The 18,851-nt window shown below is 38.1% G+C and overlaps 1 protein-coding gene across 1 annotated transcript in view; it reads right to left on the bottom strand.

Annotated features, from left to right (window-relative positions):
* Nucleotides 1-10,464: 10,464 nt before the first annotated feature.
* Nucleotides 10,465-18,851, bottom strand: part of LOC104989818 (chromosome unknown open reading frame, human C12orf40) — an 83,428-nt gene continuing 75,041 nt past the window's right edge. Inside the window, 2 exon segments of the mRNA XM_010841620.1 lie at nucleotides 10,465-10,920; nucleotides 17,901-17,986. Of these exon segments, the coding sequence (XP_010839922.1) occupies nucleotides 10,465-10,920; nucleotides 17,901-17,986 (542 nt within the window).

The raw sequence follows: 18,851 nt of genomic DNA on the forward strand, positions 1-18,851 counted from the left end.
TTTCCTTTTCCTATATATATATATATATATATATATATATAATTGACTTACAATATTTCAGGTTCACAGCAGGTGATTCAGTTATACATATACACATATATTATTTTTCAGACTATTTTCCATTATAGGTTATTACAAAATATTGACTTTAGTTCCGTGTGTTAAACAGTAAATCTTTGATGCTTGTTGTCTATTTTTTTTAATTATAAATCTAGCATTCTTTTCATACTAATACAAAGAAGTGAAATAAAAATTTCATATATTTTTTAGTTTTGCAAAAATTCATAAGCTTTCTAAAATATATATAGTATGCATATTTATATATATGTATATAAAAGCTTTCCAAATGATTGATAAAGGCTTGAGAAAGAACATAAAAAAAACAAGAGACGGAGAAATTGGAAAACATAAACTGAATGAAATGAAAGAACTGAGTATGAAATAGAAAAAGTGAAACAAACTAGATAAAAGATCATCATAGAGTCCATATTTAAAAACAAATATGACTGCTCACTAGAAACCTATCAGGGGCTCTGGAGGGAAAAAAAGCAATACCTGAGCATTTTTATTTTTTTAAAGCTTCAAATATAATTCTGATATGCATCTGGATTTTAGAAAACGATTACAGGATTTTCTCTTAAACCCTAGTTTCGGCGATACAGAGTTGTTTTATTTTTCTGTTAACCAATCATTATACAATGGTATTAAGTGAGTAATAGCTACATAATCAGGGCTTCCCTGGTGGCTCAGAGGGTAAAGCATCTGCCTGCAATGCAGGAGACCAAGGTTCGATGCCTGGGTCGGGAAGATCCCCTGGAGAAGTAAATGGCAACCCACTCCAGTATTCTTGCCTGGAGAATCCCATGGGCAGTGGAGCCTGATGGGCTACAGTCCACGGGGTCGCAGAGTCAGACACGACTGAGCGACTTCACTTTCTTTCTTTCACTAGCTACATAATCACAAGAGTAAAAGATGTTCATCAGTTTTCACAATCAATATCCAGACAAAAAGTAAAAGATAATTACAATTAAAGCCATAATGGGAGCATGATTAATAATATAAAATAATTACATACAATTTAGGGGGTCAAGTACCCACTCCAGCGTTCTTGCCTGGAGAATCCCAGGGTCGGCGGTGCCTGGTGGGTGGCCGTCTATGGGGTCTCACAGAGTCAGACACGACTGAAGTGACTTAGCAGCAGCAGCAGCAGAGGGTCAAGTAGAGTGATGTGGTAAGTGGGTTCTCATCCACCCAGCCAGTTTATGTCTTTTGGTTGGTGCAGTTAATCCTTTTACATTTAAGGTAATTATTATGTATGATCCTATTACCGTTTTCTTAATTGTTCTGGGTTTATTTTCTGTAGGTCTTTTTTTCTCTTGTGTTTCCTGCCTAGAGGAATTCCTTTAGCATTCATTGGTGGTGCTGCATTGTCTTGGCTTAGCTTGTCTGGCAAGTTTTTGATTTCTCCATCAAATCTGAATGAGAGTCTTGCTGAGTAATGTACTCTTCGTAGTAGTCTCTTCCCTTTCATCACTTTAAATATATCACTTTTGATATAGCCATTTATAAAGCCATTCTCTTCTGGCTTGTAGAGTTTCTGTTGAGAAATCAGCTGATACCCTGATGGGAGTTCCCTTTTATGTTATTTGTCACTTTTCCCTTGTCACTTTCAATATTTTTGTCTTTTAGCTTTGTCAGTTTGACAGCATTCATTGTAAAGCTGTTCTTCCTAGACTTTGTTGATTATTGCCTTCCCCATGTTAAGGAAGTTTTCAGCTATTGTCTCTTCAAATACTTTCTCAGATCCTTTCTCTCTCTCTTCTTGTTCTGGGAACCCTATAATGCAAATGTTGGTGCATTTAACGTTGTCCCAGAGAATCCCAGGGAAGGGGAGCCTGGTGGGCTGCCGTCTATGGGGTCGCACAGAGTCAGACATGACTGAAGCGACTTAGCAGCAGTAGCAGCAGCAGCAGCAGCAGCAGCAGCAGAGGTCTCATAGGCTGTCTTCATTTCTTTTCATTCTTTTTTCTATATTCTGTTCTTAGGCAGTGATTTCAATGATTCTGTCCTCCAGATCATTTATCTTTCTTCTGCCTCAGTTATTCTGCTATTGACTCCTTCTATTCAGGCTTCCCTGGTAGCTCAGCTGGTAAAGAATCTACCTCCAATGCAGGAGACCCTGGTTCAATTCCTGAGTTGGGAAGATCCCCTGGAGAAGGGATCAGCTACACATTCCAGTATTCTTGGGCTTCCCTGGTGGCTCAAATGGTGAAGAATCTGCCTGAAATGTGGGCAGACCTGGGTTCAATCCCTGGGTTGGGAAGATAAGATCTCCTGGAGGAGGACATGGCAACCCATTCCAGTATTTTGCCTGGAGATCCCAGTAACAGAAAAGCCTGCCTGGCTACAGTCCCTGGGGTCACAAAGAGTCCAACATGACTGAGCAACTAAGCACAGCTCAGCACAGTGTATTATTCATCTTTGTTTTTTTTTTCTTCTAGGTCTTTAGTAGGAATATCTTATATCTTCTCCAATGCTTTTCTGAGATCCTAGATTATCTTTACTATCATTACTCTGAATTCTTTTTTCTGGAAGGTTGCCAATCTCCACTTCATTTAGTTATTTTTCTGAGATTTTATCTTGTACCTTCATCTGAGACATAACTTTCTGCTTTTTCATTCTGATTAACTTTCTGTAATGTGGTTTTTGTTTTAGCTGCTGTGGGACTGTTGGTCTTCTTGCTTCTTCTGTCTGCTCTCTGGTGAATAAGGCTAAGAGGCTGTGTAAGCTTCCTGATGGGAGGGCCTGGCAGTGGGAAAAACTGGTTCTTGTTCTGGTGGTCAGGGCCTTGCTCAGTAAAGCTTTTATCCAATTCTGTACTGATGGGAGGAGTTGGGCTCTCTCCCTGGTAGTTGTTTGGCCTGAAGCATCCCAGCCCTGGGGTCTACAGTATCTCTGGTAGGGTTAATGGCAACCTCCAAGAGGGCCAAGGGGTACCTTCCCAGATGTGCTGCCAGGGCCCTTATCCCTGGTGAACCCCTGCCAACCCACACCTCCACAAGAAACCCTCCAACACTAACAGGTAGTTTTGGTTCAGTCCCCTGTGGAGTTACTACTCCTTTCCTCTGGGTGTTGGTGTGCAAAGATTTTGTGTGTGCCCTCTAAGACTGGAGTCTATGTTTCCCCTACTCATTTGAAAGTGCTATAATCAAATCCATTGGACTTCATTGTCAGATTCCCTGGGGATTCCAAGTCTCTTTGTCGGATCCCCAGGCTAGGAAGCCTGACTTGGGGTTCAGAACCTTCACAGCAGTTGGAGAACTTCTTTGGTATTATTTTTCTACAGTTTGTGGGTTGCCCACCTGGTGGGTATGCAATTTTATTTTATCATGATTGCAGCCCCTACCATCTCACTGTGGCTTCTTCTTTGTCTTTGGACATAGGATTTTTTTTTTTTTTTGGTGGGTTCTACTGTTCTCCTGTTAATGGTTGTTCAACAGCTAGTTGAGATTTTAACACTCTCGCAGGAGGAGATGAGCGCACATCCTTCTACTCTGCCATCTCAAACCAGAAGGTATGGCTTTTTCTTTTTCACTTAGAGAAGTCCTTTTAACATTTGTTGTTAAACTGGTTTAGTGGTGCTGAACTCTTTTAGCTTTTACATGTCTATAAAACTTATTTTGGTGGACAATGAGTTTGAATGAAATCTGAATGAAAGCCTTGGTGAGTGTGTGTTGTAGGTTGGTTGTAGCTTTCTGCCTTTCACATCATTAAATATATAGTGACACTCCCTTCTCACCTGCACAACCTCTGCTTAAAAGTCAGCAGATAACCTTATGGGAATTTCCTTTCATGCAACTTATTGCTTTTCCCTTGCTGTTTTTTAGTACTCCCTCTTTTGTGTAATATTTATTTGGCTGAGTCAAGTCCCAGTTGTGGCACTCTGGATCTTCATTGCATCATGTGGGGTCTCTAGTTGTGGCATATGGGTGGATTTAGTTGCCCTGTGGCATATGGGATCCTAGCTCCCCAATCAGGGATCAAACCCATATCCTCTGAACTGCAAAGCAGACTCTCAACCATTTGACCACCAGGGGAAGTCCCACTCCCTCTTTAATTTTTGACATTTTAACTACAATGTGTCTTGGTCTATTACTCTTTTGGTTGATCTTTTTTGGGACACAGTTCTTCCTTAATCTGGATGTTTGCTTCCTCTTCCATTTTAGAGACATTTCCTTCTTTTATGTCTTCAAATATATTCTCTGCCTCTATTTTGTGTCTTCTTCTGGGACCCTTCCCCTATAATGTGAATGATAGTAAACTATCCTCATTTCTTTTTATTCATTCTTTTTTTGGGTCAGCTTCAGTCATTTCCACTATTCTGTCTTCCAGCTCACTGATCTGTTTCTCTGTATCATTTAATCCAATATTGATTCCTTCTAGTGTATTTTAAAATTGCAGTTATTGTTTTCTTCATCTCTAGTTCTTCTCTGCATTTTCTCTTGTTGAAGACTTCCAACTATTCTTCCAATATTCTCCTGAGTTTTTGTACATCTTTACAGTCATTACTTTGAACTGTTTATTGGGTAGATTGCTTATCTCCAATATACTTAGTTTCTCCTCTGGGGTTTCATCTTGTTACTTTTTTTGGTGGTTGGTGGGGTGCGGGGGAGGCTGGGGACGTATTCCTCTGTCACCTTATTTGTTTGTTTTTCAATGTATTTGGTAGGTTGGTTGCATTTGCCAATGTTGAAGTGACATTTTGTAGGAGATATCCTATGCTTCCCAGCAGTGCACTCCCATCTGGTATCCAGAGCTATATGCTCTAGGGGTGTCCCCTATGTGGTCTGTATGTGTCCTATTGTTGTGGGCTGACTACTATCAACCATCTATTTGCTGGTAGGCAGGCCAGGGCCCAGGAGGTCCTAAAGGTTGTACCGGCCTATTGGCAGGTGGACCCAAGACCCAGATCCAGGGGAGCATCATGTGACTTTCTCACTGACTGATGTTCAATTGCATCAAGAAACAATAGGTGAATGTAAAAAACTACCCATTTCAACTGAGTGACATATGTATACACAAAATGAACATACATCCATCAAAAACCCAGCAGTTGCCTCAATTCACTGTATTATATTTTAAGTTGTCACATTTGTGGATATCTATATAGATATATAGATATCAACATTCAAAACCTAAGTATCTTGATTCAAAAAAGTCAAGCAGTACATGTCAAAGCTATCATTGTTCAGTCGCTCAGTCACATCTGACTCTTTGCGACCCCAAGGACTGTAGCATGCCAGGCTTTCCTGTCTTTCACCATCTTCCAGAGCTTGCTCAAACTCATATCCATTGAGTCGGTGATGCCATCCAACCATCTCATCCTCTTTAGTCCCCTTCTCCTCCTGCCTTCAATCTTTCCCAGCATTGGGGGTTTTCTAATAAGTCAGTTCTTTGCATCAGGTGCCAAAGTACTGGAGCTTCAGCATCAGTCCTTCCAATGAATACTCAGGATTGATTTCCTTTAGGACTGACTGGTTTGATCTCCATGCAGTTCAAGGGACTCTCAAGAGTCTTCTCCAACACCACAGTTCAAAAGCATCAGTTCTTTGGCACTCGGCCTTCTTTACGGTTCAACTTTCACATCCATATATGACTACTGGAAAAACCACAGCTTTGACAATATGGACCTTTGTCGGCAAAGTGATGTCTCTGCTTTTTAATATGCTGTCTAGTAGGATGGTCATAGCTTTTCTTCCAAGGAGCAAGTGTATTTTAATTTCATGGCTGCAGTCACTGCAGTGATTTTGAAAATGAAAAGCCCAAGAATATGAAGTCTCTCACTGTTTCCATTTTTTCCCATCTATTTGGCACGAAGTGATGGGAATGGATGCTATGAACTTAGTTTTTTGAATGTTAAATTTTAAGCCAGCTTTTTTCACTCTCCTTTCACCTTCATCAAGAAGCTCTTTAGTTCTTCTTCACTTTCTGCCATAATGGTGATGTTATCTGCATATCTGAGGTTATTGTTATCTCTCCCGGCAATCTTGATTCCAGCTGTGTTCAGATAGCCCCGCAGGCATTTCACATGATGTATTCTGCATATAGGTTAGATTTATATTAAAGAGAATTTTAATACTACTAATAAGGTAATTTTAAAGAAATGAGAGAAAGTGATATCTCCTTAGCAACAAGCATAAGGGAATATACATCATAGACCATCAGAGACAGCACTGAAAAAAAAATAAATAAAGTGCTTCACTGGGACAACTTCAAGTGCTACAAAGTTAATAAAAAGAGGGCCTAAAAGAATAGAAGCAGTGGGAAAACTGAGCATATATGTTAAAGACCACACGGTGAAAAAAATTAGAAACTTTCCCCACCAAAAGAAAGCACTACTCTTTATATTCAAAAAGCTTAAATAAAAATTGCCACAGCCTGTAAGTTTGGGTCCTTCATGCTAGTATTGGCTAGTTTGCTGTTGTTTTGTCACTATGATGTGTCAAAGTCTTTTGTGACCCAATGGACTGTAAGCCACCAGGCTCTCTGTCCACGGGATTTCCCAGGCAAGAGTATTGGAGTGGGGTTGCCATTTCCTTCTCCAGGGGATCTTCCCGACAAGTGATTCAACCCATGTCTCCTGCATTTCAGGCAAATTTTTTACCACTGAGCCCTGGTATCAAATAGTGCTAGTTCTGTAGGGCTAGAAACACAATTCTAGAGTGACTGTTTTTTTCCTATCAGGATTTGGATGGTATTTTTACACTGTCTTTTGGCATTCATTATTGCTTTTAAAAATAACAGTATTGTCTTCCTTCTAAGAAGCCCGTCTTTTTCTCTCCAATTGCTTTCAAGATCATCTGTGTCTTTGAGACTTCACCATTTCACTATGTTGAGTCTAGGCATGGGTTTCGTATTAATTATACTACTTGGAAATTGTTGGCATTCTTAAATTTGTGGATTAGTATCATTGATGAATTTTGAAAAATTCTCAGTCATTATCTCTTCAGATTGTGCCTCTATCCCATTTCTCTCCTCTACTACTGATACTTCAATTAAACAGATGTTGGAGTGTCTCATTATATCCTTGTTATTGTTTAACTTTCTTTCACGTTTTCTATTTTTCTCTTCTGCATTTGGATAACTTATGAATATTTCATTTCACTAATTCTCTCTTCACTTGTCTATATGTTTCTAGTCCCATTTACTGAGTTTTCAGTACGTGGCAGAAATTAAAAACTAGTACAAGAAAACTGTAAAACCAGAACACTAGCAATGTTAACATTTGAGTGACACCAACAAAGACAATTCATTTAGTCATTTGTTACGGTCCCTTTATATAACTTGTCAGTGTGGATTATCTCCTCTTCCCTGGTGGCTCAAACAGTAAAGAATCCTCCGGCAAAGCAGGGAATCTGGGTTTGACCCCTGGGTTGGGAAGATCCCCTGCAGAAGGGAACAGCTACTCACTCCAGTATTCTGGCATGGAGAATTCCATGAACAGAGGAGCCTGGCATGCTACAGTCAGTCCATGGGGTTGCAAAAGTTGGACATGACTGAGTGCCTTTCACTTTTCTTTTTCACAGATTACCTCAGAAGCAAAGCATAAGCCAAGAATTTAAGTGTATGTAGTATGCTTGGGGTGTGATCTCAAAAAACACTGTTATGGAATTGAAGATGTGAGAAAGGAAAGGAAGCATGCTAATAAAGGGCTTACTATTAATACCAAGTAAGTTACAATTAAAAGCAACTGAAGCTTAATACTTCTGAGGAGCTCTGGAAGAACAGTATTTCTACAACTTCAGAATGTATAAACATCACCTATTTTTTTCATTAAATTATTTTACCCAGAGAAAATCTAAACTAGTATTGTCTTTTGAGAAGTATGTTAAAATGTATTGTTATATATGTCTTTTTAATTACATAAATCTGTACTTACTTTCCTATCCAAATATATCTATCTCCCTAAAGAGTTAGTAACTGCAATGTTAGGGAACAGATCATAAAACTTCAGGGGTTCCAAGAGCACCCTCATATTTGATAGTTTGCTGGTAGGACTCAGAACTCACTGAAAGCTGTTGTATTCACAGTTACAGTTTATTATAGGGAAAGGAGATATTAAAACCAGCCCAGGTAAAAAGCACATAGGACAGAGTCTAAGAAAGTAATACAGAGCTTCCAGTCTTCTACAAGTCATGCTGCTGCTGCTAAGTCACTTCAGTGTTAATTTCCTGGTATCAATATGTGACAATACAAAGTACTGCCAACTGCGGATGCTCACATGAGCCTTGGTGTCCAGAGTCTTTCTCTGGCTCCATCACAGCCGCATGATTGATTGCCCACAGGGCTGACTTCAGCGTGATCTTAAATCATACTATCTGGCTTGGCTCAAGGTCCCCAGGCAAACAAAGTTACTTCTATCAGGCATAACACTCCATGAGCTTAGAGATTACCTTACAAACCCAAAGGTAAAAAATCCAGATCTCTTATGAGGCAAGTTTAAATCCTTTACTACACTGCATCTTACTTCCCTTTTACTGTGTGTAGTTATTACCCTATATTCTTATTTACTTCACTAAGCTTAACTGCCACATTATGATACTGATTAAAATGTAACTAAGCATGGACTTTTGTAATGAATCTGCTTTTAATAACTGGTAGACTTTCAATTGTATTGGAAAAAATCAATTTGTTTGATATTTGAAACCAATCTGATTCAAAGCTCAATCTTACTCTAATATCACAAGCATAGTCTTCTTTTCCATATATAGGTCTTCTTTACTATAATGTATCATATTTTGCAAAATAATGCTCAGGATAATCAATCCACTATGGAATACCTTTTATTGAATATCAGGATAATCAATATCCTGACCTTTTGAAAACTATCAATGTACATCAGATAATTACATTCCCCTTGCATGAGAGGATTACTATCCTTAAAATTACTTAGGAGTTTATTGTGTTCTCTGAGGCCAGAAAGAGAACTTCCTAAAACTAGCTAAAACCCTGAAGACTGCTACTCTTTAAATATTAGTGTTTCTAAATTATTATGTTTCAGATCACCTCTGCAAAACAAACTGTGGAGTGATATGTATAGGTATACATGTATACCTATTCACTTTAACAGAATTCACTTTAACAGAAATCCCTATTTTATTTTTGCTAGTTAGATATCAGAATGCCCCTTGTTGGTCACTTTGTAACTTAGATATCCATTTTCTAAAGTGACTAGTGTCAACATTTAAAACCTTGACAACAAAAATAAGTGTTATGTTGGAAACAAAGCCAATAGTTTACAAATGAGAGATTCTAATGTAGTATTTATGAAAATCTTATGTAATATTAAAATTAGTAAACATAAATAACTTTCCAATGTTGAATAAATCTTTTACAAAAGCGTTAAAACATTTTTTTTTACTCTTAAAGATAAAAAACATTCCTTTGAATTAATATAAGCACCAACAAAAAATTTTTCTCCAAATTAGAAAAATATTTTATCTAAAAATTAATGCCAGAATTTTTAACAAGAGTATAATGTTTAAGATAAGTAGCTAAGGAAATCTTATAATTAGGCTATAAAACATATTTAGTATTACTTAGTATTATTTTCTGTCTTAAATTCTTGGAAGAGAATATTTTTGCAGAAGATACAACTGCACTAAATTTTAAAATAAATGTAACAAAGTATTGTCAACTAAAAAAATAGAGTCACAACCTGAAAGCAGACACTTATTTTATTTGGTGGGAATGTTTAAGACTCTGGCCTTGGAGACAGCATCTCAGTAGCTCTGAGAAAAGTGGTCCAAGAGGGCAAGAGGGGAAGTCAGGCTATATACAAGTGCAACAGAGGGAGCAGGCAGTTTGAACATCAAAGATCAGTATCAAGTTAAGGAACTTAGCATTCTATGTATGGGAAGATGCAAGTCTCTGGAATCACTGAATTCACTCCTTTCATATGCACCTCAGCTACCTGGGGCCAATCCTGTTTCCTTGTTCATTTTGCTTCTTGCATTCCCCCAGCGCCTCAGCAATCACCATAGGGAGTGGCAGCATCCACTGGATCCCAGTTTTGGGAGCCTTCATTCACATTTGGAGGTCAGAAAATGCTGATGACTGTGACATTTCTTGTTTATTAACATGGCAGGAGATATTTTCATTTCACAGAAGTAATAGTTAAACATTTTTAATCCATAAACAGCAGCATTTCATAATAAATAATCAGCTTAAGAATAATAGTAAATTTACATATATATTATTTTCTAAAAAATTTTAAGACATACTAAACTATTAAAAATACCTATGGGAAACTAAAGCATAAATTAATAATACTAAAAAATAAATACATCTTCTGAATACTTTCATCTAGTTGCTTAGCTACAAAAATATTCTCATTCTTTTTTATGTTAGTGAAATTCTAAACATTAAAACAAATGCAAAATCTCAGGTTAAGGTTTTAGAATATTAGTTGTTTCTAAGTATTTCCTGCCCTCCAGTGGTATCTGCCTTAACATTTTCATTGTACCTTTCAACATTACAAAAAGAAGACACATCATTTCTACATTTACATTTTGAAATTATATCACATTGTATGGCAGCATCTAATTTTTCCTCCATTATAAGTTCACTCTCCGTTTGTACCCATGCATCACACTTTGCAACCTGTAGAATGCAATTATTACTGGTTTTGCTTTGCAATATGTGTGCTGAATTACACTGAGACTCTGGAAACTGATGTATATTATTATTCACTGAGAACTGGTTAAAATTCTCATTTTGTTTATGAAATTTGGCATTGTTATTAATAACCTTATCACATGGAAATTTTTCCATGTTTTCTAAATAAAAATTATTAGCTGTTTCTTTGGTTTTGATGGATCTCCTATTTGAATCTTCAGTTTGATCTTCATCTTCAGATAGCTAAAATAAATTAGTAATTTTGCTGTAAATGATGCTTACATTAAAAAAAACAAATTATTCAATCACTTCAAAGCAGACATTCTTAAAATTCACATTATAGAAACTTTTCAAAAAAGAAAAGACTTTGATAGGTGGCAAATCAACCTAGATTTTTTTTTAATCAAGGATATAGATTTCAAAATAGCATGACATAATATTAAGAATCCTTATATTAAAGGGCTTCCCTGGTAGCTCAGCTGGTAAAGAATCTGACTGCAATGTAGGAGACCTGGGTTCGATTCTTGGGTTGGGAAGATCCCCTGGAGAAGGGATAGGCTACCCACTCTAGTATTCTTGGGCTTCCCTGGAGTCTCAGATGGTAAAGAATCTGCCTGCAATGTGGGAGACCTGGGTTCAGTCAGGTGGGAAAATCAGGTGGCAGAATCAAGACCTGGGTTCAATCAATGTGGGAAAAGGGATAGACTACCCACTCTAGTATTCTTGGGCTTCTGTGATAGCTCAGCTGGTAAAGAATCCACCTGCAATGTGGGAGACCTGGGTTCAATCCCTGGCTTGGGAAGATTCCCTGGAGAAGGGAACACTATCCACTCAAGTATACTGGCCTGGAGTCCATGGGGTTGCAAAGAGTCGGGCACAACTGAACAACTTTCACTTTTTCACTTATATTAAAGGTGCAAAGGATTAAAAAGAGAAGACTTTTTTTGTCTCTTATTAGTCCCCATAATCATAGGTGACATTATCCTACCTTTTCAGAGATGAAATGATATAGAACATATACTCTTCAACTACTTTAAGAGTAGAGTAGAAGTATAACTTTGAATTAAAAAGCTAACATATACAATTTAGTATTCACTCCTTGACTTTTTAAGTAAAAAAATATCTATATTGTATCTTTCATGGACTCAGTCTCAAGAAGACTTATAAAGAATAGCATCAGCTAACAGAAAATCAAATATACAAAAGAAAAGTTAAATAGTAATAAATATAACAATCACTATATAAAAAGTCAAATGTTAAGAATTTTTAATAGGCCTAGATTTCAATTTAGTAACTTTAATTTTTCAACTTCAAGAAAAATTTATCTTAATTACTAAATAAAATACTCTTTTTAATTAAAAAATCCTATATAAAATATTATTTTAGCTAAAAATAAAAAGCAAAGTTAACATTAAAAAACCTAAAATGAAATATAAGCCCTAGCTGATTGGCACTAAAATAGGAAAAGTAAGCACAATATATAGTATTAAAACTGACAGGGCACAAATTAGAGAAAATAAAGATCAATACACTTATTCAAGAAATAAATACTGAGTTAGCATCTGCAATGTGAGTGAAGCAGACATGATTGCTGCCCTCTACATCACACACATCAACAGAAGAATGTTAGATCCCATCAAAAAAAGATACCCCACATCAGGGGCAAAGGAGAAGTCACAGCAAGATGGTAGGAGGGGCAAAATCACATTTAGAATCACACCCCATACCCACCAGAGATGTCAAAGGGCTCAAACAAACTTTGTGCACACCAGGACCCAGAGACACCACAGAGACTGAGCCAAAAGTGTGTTTGAGTGTCTCCTGCAGAGGTCAGCAGTAGACTGTTGGAGGTGCAGGGGCTCTGGGTGCAGCAGACCTGGGTATGGCATAAGCCCTCTTGGAGGAGGTCGCCATTAACCCCACCATAGATCCACCAGAACTTACAGAGGACTGGGAAACACAGTCTTGGAGGGCACAAACAAAAGTTTGTGCACACCAGGACCCAGGAGAAAGGAACAGTGACCCCACAAGAGACTGACCCAGACTTGGCCGTGAGTGTCCAAGAGCCTCCAGCAGAGGCAGGGGTCAGCAGTGGCCTAGCTGCAGGGTTGGAGGCACTGAGTGCAGCAGTCCCTGCATGGGACCTTTTGAAGGAGGTCTCCATTATCTTCATTACCTCCACCATAGTTTGGCCTCAGGTCAAGCAATAGGGAACACAGCCCCACCCATCAACAGAAAATTGGATTAAAGATTTACTGAGCATAGTCCAACCCTTCAGAACAAGAGTTTCCCTCTCAGTCAGTCTCTCCCATCAGGAAGCTTCCATAAGCCTCTTATCTTTCTCCATCAGAGGCAGGCAGACTAAAAACCACAATCACAGAAAACTAATCAATCTGATCACATGGACTGCAGCCTTGTCTAGCTCAGTGAAACCATTAGCTATGCCCTGTAGGGTCACCCAAGACAGACAGGGCATGGTGGAGAGTTCTGACATAACTTGGTCCACTGGAGAACGGAATGCCAAACCACTTCAGTATTCTTGCCTTGAGAACCCCATGAAAAGTACGAAAAGTCAAAAAGATAGGAAACTGAAAGATGACCTCCACAGGTCAATAGGTGCTGAGTATGTTACTGGAGATCAGTGGACAAATAACTTTAGAAAGAATGAAGAGATGAAGCCAAAACAAAACCACCACCAATTGTGGATGTGACTGGTGATGGAAATAAGTCTGATGCTGTAAAGAGCAATACGGCATAGGAACCTGGAATGTTAGGTCAATGAATCAGGCAAATTGGGAGTGGTCGAACAAGAGACTGCAAGAGTGAACATCAAGATTTTAGTAATCAGTGATCTAAAATGGACTGGAATGGGTGAATCTAACTCAGATGACCATTATATCTACTACTGTGGGCAAGAATCTTTTAGAAGAAATCAATTAGCAATCACAGTCAACAAAAGAGTCCAAAATGCAGTACTTGAATGTAGTCTCAAAAACAACAGAATGATTTCTGTTCATTTTCAAGGCAAAACATTCAAAAATCACATTAATCCAAGTCTATGCCCTTGAAATTAAAACACGTTTACGCCTTGGAAGGAAAGTTATGACCAACTTAGATAGCATATTAAAAAGCAGAGATATTACTCTGCCAACAAGGTCCATCTAGTCAAGGCTATGGTTTTTCCAGTGGTCATGTATGGATGTGAGAGTTGGACTGTGAAGAAAGCTGAGCACCAAAGAATTGATGCTTTTGAACTGTGGTGTTGGAGAAGATTCTTGAGAGTCCCTTGGAATGCAGGGAGATCCTACCAGTCCATTCTAAAGGAGACCAGTTCTGGGTGTTCATTGGAAGGACTGATGCTGAGGCTGAAACTCCAATACTTTGGCAACCTCATGTGAAGAGCTGACTCACTGGAAAAGACCCTGATGCTGGGAGGGATTGGGGGCAGGAGAAGGGGACAACAGAGGATGAGATGGCTGGATGGCATCACTGACTCGATGGACATGAGTTTGGGTGAACTCCGGGAGTTGGTGATGCACAGGGAGGCCTGGCATGCTGCAATTCATGGGGTCACAAAGACTCGGACATGACTGAGCTACTGAACTGAACTGAACTGAACTGATTCCCTAACAAGTAATGCTGAAGTAGTTGAAGTGGAACAGTTCTATGAAGACCTACAAGACCTTCTAGAACTAACACCCAAAAGGATGTCCTTTTCATTATATGGGACTGGAATGCAAAAGTATGAAGGCAAGAGATACCTGGAGTATGAGGCACTAGAATGAGAAAAATTAGAGATCTCTTCAAGAAAATTAGAGATATCAAAGGAACATTTCATGCAAAGATGGGCACAATAAAGGACAGAAATGGTATGGACCTAACATAAACAGAAGCTGTTAAGAAGAGGTGGCAAGAATACACAGAAGAACTATACAAAAATGATCTGAATGACCCAGCTAACCATGATGGTTTGATCACTCACCTAGAGCTCCACACCCTGGAATGTGAAGTCAAGTGGGCCTTAGGAAGCATCACTATGAACAAAGCTAGTGGACGTGATGGAATTCCATTTGAGCTATTTAAAATCCTAACAGATGATGGTGTAAAAGTGCTGCACTCAATATGTCAGCAAATTTGGAAAACTCAGCAGTGGCCATAGGACTGGAAAAGGTCAGTTTTCATTCCAATGCTAAAGAAAGGCAATGCCAAAGAATGCTCAAACTAGCACACAACTGCACTCATATCACATGCTAGAAAAGTAATGCTCAAAATTCTCCAAGCCAGGCTTCAGCAATACATGAACCGTGAACTTCCAGATGTTCAAGCTGGTTTTAGAAAAGTCAGAGGAACCAGAGACCAAATTGCCAACATCCGCTGGATCATCGAAGAAGCAAGAGAGTTTCAGAAAAACATCTACTTCTGCTTTATTGACTATGCCAAGTCCTTTGACTGTGTGGATCACAATAAACTGTGGAAAATTCTTCAAGAAATGGCAATACCAGACCACCTTACCTGCCTCCTGAGAAATCTGTATGCAGGTCAAGAGGCAACAGTTAGAACTGGACATGGAACAACAGACTGGCTCCAAATCAGGAAAGGAATATGTCAAGGCTGTATACTGTCACACTGCTTATTTAACTTATATGCAGAGAACATCATGTGAAATGCTGGGCTGGATGAAGCACAAGCTGGAATCAATACTGTTGGGAGAAATATCAATAACCTCAGATATGCAGATGACACCACCCATACGGCAGAAAGCTAAGAAAAGCTAAAGAGCCTCTTGATGAAAGTGAAAGAGGTGAGTGGAAAAAGTTGGCTTAAAACTCAACATTCAGAGAACTAAGATCATGCATCCAGTTCCATCACTTCATGGCAAATAGTTGGGGAAACAATGGAAACACTGAGAGACTTTTCTTGGGCTCCATAATCACTGCAGATGGTGACCGCCGCCATGAAATTAAAAGATGTTTGCTCCTTTGAAGAAAAGCTATGACCAACCTAGATAGCATATTAAAAAGCAGAGACATTATTTTGCCAGCAGAAGTCCATCTAGTCAAAGCTAAGGTTTTTCCACTAGTCTTGTATGGATGTGAGAGTTGGACTATAAAGAAAGCTGAACACTGAAGAACTGATGCATTTGAAGTGTGGTGTTGGAGAAGACTCTTGAGAGTCCCTTGGACTGCAAAGAGATCTAACCAATCCATCGTAAAGGAAATCAGTCTTTAATCCCACTGGAAGGATTGATGCTGAAGCTGAAACTCCAATCCTTTGGCCACTTAAAGAACTGACTTACTGGAAAAGACCCTGATGCTTGGAAAGAATGAAGGCAGAGGAGAATGGGATGACAGAAGATGAAATGGTTGGTTGGCATCACCAAACTGATGGACATGAGTCTGAGTAAGCTCTGGGAGTTGGTGATGGACAGGGAACCTGGTATGCTGTAGTCCATGGGGTTACAAAGTGTTGGACACTACTGAGCGACTGAACTGATGGATAGCACACACTCTTATATGTGGAAAGGATGTTCATCACATAATTACAAGTTGAAAAAAGCATTATGAAGAGCACGTATGAAGTATTATAAGAGCATATCTAAGGGGCCTGATTTAGATTGAAAAGTCAAGGAGGGGCTTCAAAAGCACTGACATGTTTAAGCTGACGACTAACAGAATATATTAATATAAATGTCCTGAAGCAGAAAAGAGACCAGTCAGCTAAGGAAGTCGCATGTCAATGTTTGGTGAGAGAGGAACACTAGAAGTTGGAAATGTAGTCAGAAGCTATATCACACAGGGCCTGAGGCCACTATAAGTAGTTTAGATTCTAAAGCAAAAGAGGAATCCACTGAATAATCAAACACAGGAATAACATCATTCAATTTAAGCTTTCAAAAGATCATCATTATTGCTAACTGGAAAAAAAGTGGGGCAAAGTGGAAGTAGATCTCCTGGGCAACAACCATAATAATTTAAGAACAAGATGATGATACCTTAGACTAGTGTACTGACACTTAGTAGGTGAGAGAAGTAGATAAATATGGAATTTATTTTGGAGGTAGAATTGATTGGATGAAGTGATGAAACGAATATGGTTAGGAAGGCAGGCGAGACTGAAATGCCAAACTAGTTTCTGGCAACAACTGCATGGGTAGAAAACTACCCACTCAGTTTAGTTCAGTTGCTCAGTCATGTCCCACTACTAATCTACTAATATGAGAACTGTCAGGAAAACTGATATAAGGAGATTAGGGGGTGTTCAGCTTTTTGTGAAATACCTAAGAAGATATCCAAGAAGAAACTGGATATTTAATTAAGGATCTCAGCTGAATTCATAAAGTTGAGAATTATCATCAACCAGGCAATAGTATAAAAAGTCACTGGAATATATAACATCATCTAGAGTTTGGAGTATAGGTTAAGAGAAGGGTCCTGAAGCAAACCCTACATTATAATTTATATACAGGGAAAGGTGGAAGAGAAGTGGGCAAAGGCATAATGTAGCACACAAAGAGGTATGAAGGAAACTAAGATAGCATGCATCACAAAAGCAAAGAGAAGAAAATGTTTCAAGAAAAGAAAATAATTATTTCTATTAATATGGCTAGAAATTCTTGTAAAAAAAAACCCTGAAAACTGCCCAATGAATTTGGCACCATTAGAGGTCACTAGTGTCCTTCCTTGGCAAGAGCAGCTTGGATAGCAAGCTAGAGACAAAAGGTAGATGAAAAGAAGAACGAAAAATTAATGGAGAACTCCATTTAAACATGTGATTTGTGAGAAATCCACTCAGAATATGAAGCAACTCCAATTATTCAATTATAGTTCCCACTCAGCACTAAACATGTCACTCTCATGTATATATTATTGGTTGTTTGAGGTTTTCAATTATTGTGAGTGGGTTATTCTAAAAACTCTTTTAAAATAAACACATATTTACTATATATATATACACACACACACACACATATCTTAATATGAGTGTGTTTTGTAAATAACAATGAACACGTTACAAACATGAATGAATGAATGATGCTTCATAAATATGAATGAAGGATGCTCACATTTTAATTTACATTCTTAATATTTTCACATTTTTATTTACATTTATTTCCACTATTATCTCAACTTTTTTTTCAAAATGAAAAGGTAAACTATGAGAAATATAACTTATTCTAAATTAGCACAGCATATATTAACAAGCAAAAAAAGAACATAACTTACCATCTCTGAACTAGAATTGAAACAACTACTATCTGTTGGCCTTGGAGAGTAACTGGAAGACTGACTACTCCGTGAAGAATGAAGATCTGAAAATAAAGATTTAATTTGCCAAGTTTATTAAGGTACCATATATTTGCTAATTTCTAAAGACTAGTATGTATTAATATATACACAGGCAAAAAATAGCTGCTGGTAAATAAGTTCAGTTAACATGCTATGGAACATTTTAAAAGTTAAAATTTTGGATATGTGGCAGCTTGCACTTTTGACAGGGTATTTTGGATTTATTCTCCATGTATCTGCCTTCCAATGCAAGACATGTGGGTTCTATCATTGAGTCAGGAAGATACTCTAGAGAAGGAAATGACAACCTATTCCAGTATTCTTGTTTGGGACATCCTATGGATAAAGGAACCTGGCGGGCTATAGTCCACGGGGTCACAAGAGAGTTGGACACGACTTAGTGACTAAAACAACAACAATAACAACAAAACGTGTATTTACAAGTAAAACAAGGGGAGGAAACATACGGGAAGAAACGAGAACAGAGAAATTGAACTAATTTTTTCCAATATAATGAATCTTTATGAACAAACAAAATGTCCGTTCACAGGAAGAAGGATAAGCCAAGGTACCAGACATTTGCTAATTTAGTAAATGAAGCTTCATCATACAATTGAAACGATACTTAACCTATGATTTCATAACTGCAGAATTTTAAAGCTATTTGTGAATTAAAAATTAATATAAAAATATATCTTTTCACATTTGATGACTGTAACACTGTTAGATTTATTTTTTTTAACTGTATTTCACGCCAGTCAGAATGGCTGCAATCCAAAAGTCTACAAGCAATAAATGCTGGAGAGGGTGTGGAGAAAAGGGAACCCTCTTACACTGCTGGTGGGAATGCAAACTAGTACAGCCACTCTGGAGAACAGTGTGGAGATT

This window comes from Bison bison, unplaced genomic scaffold, assembly GCF_000754665.1.
Source record: "Bison bison bison isolate TAMUID 2011002044 unplaced genomic scaffold, Bison_UMD1.0 scf7180017864163, whole genome shotgun sequence".
Classification (NCBI taxonomy): domain Eukaryota; kingdom Metazoa; phylum Chordata; class Mammalia; order Artiodactyla; family Bovidae; genus Bison; species Bison bison.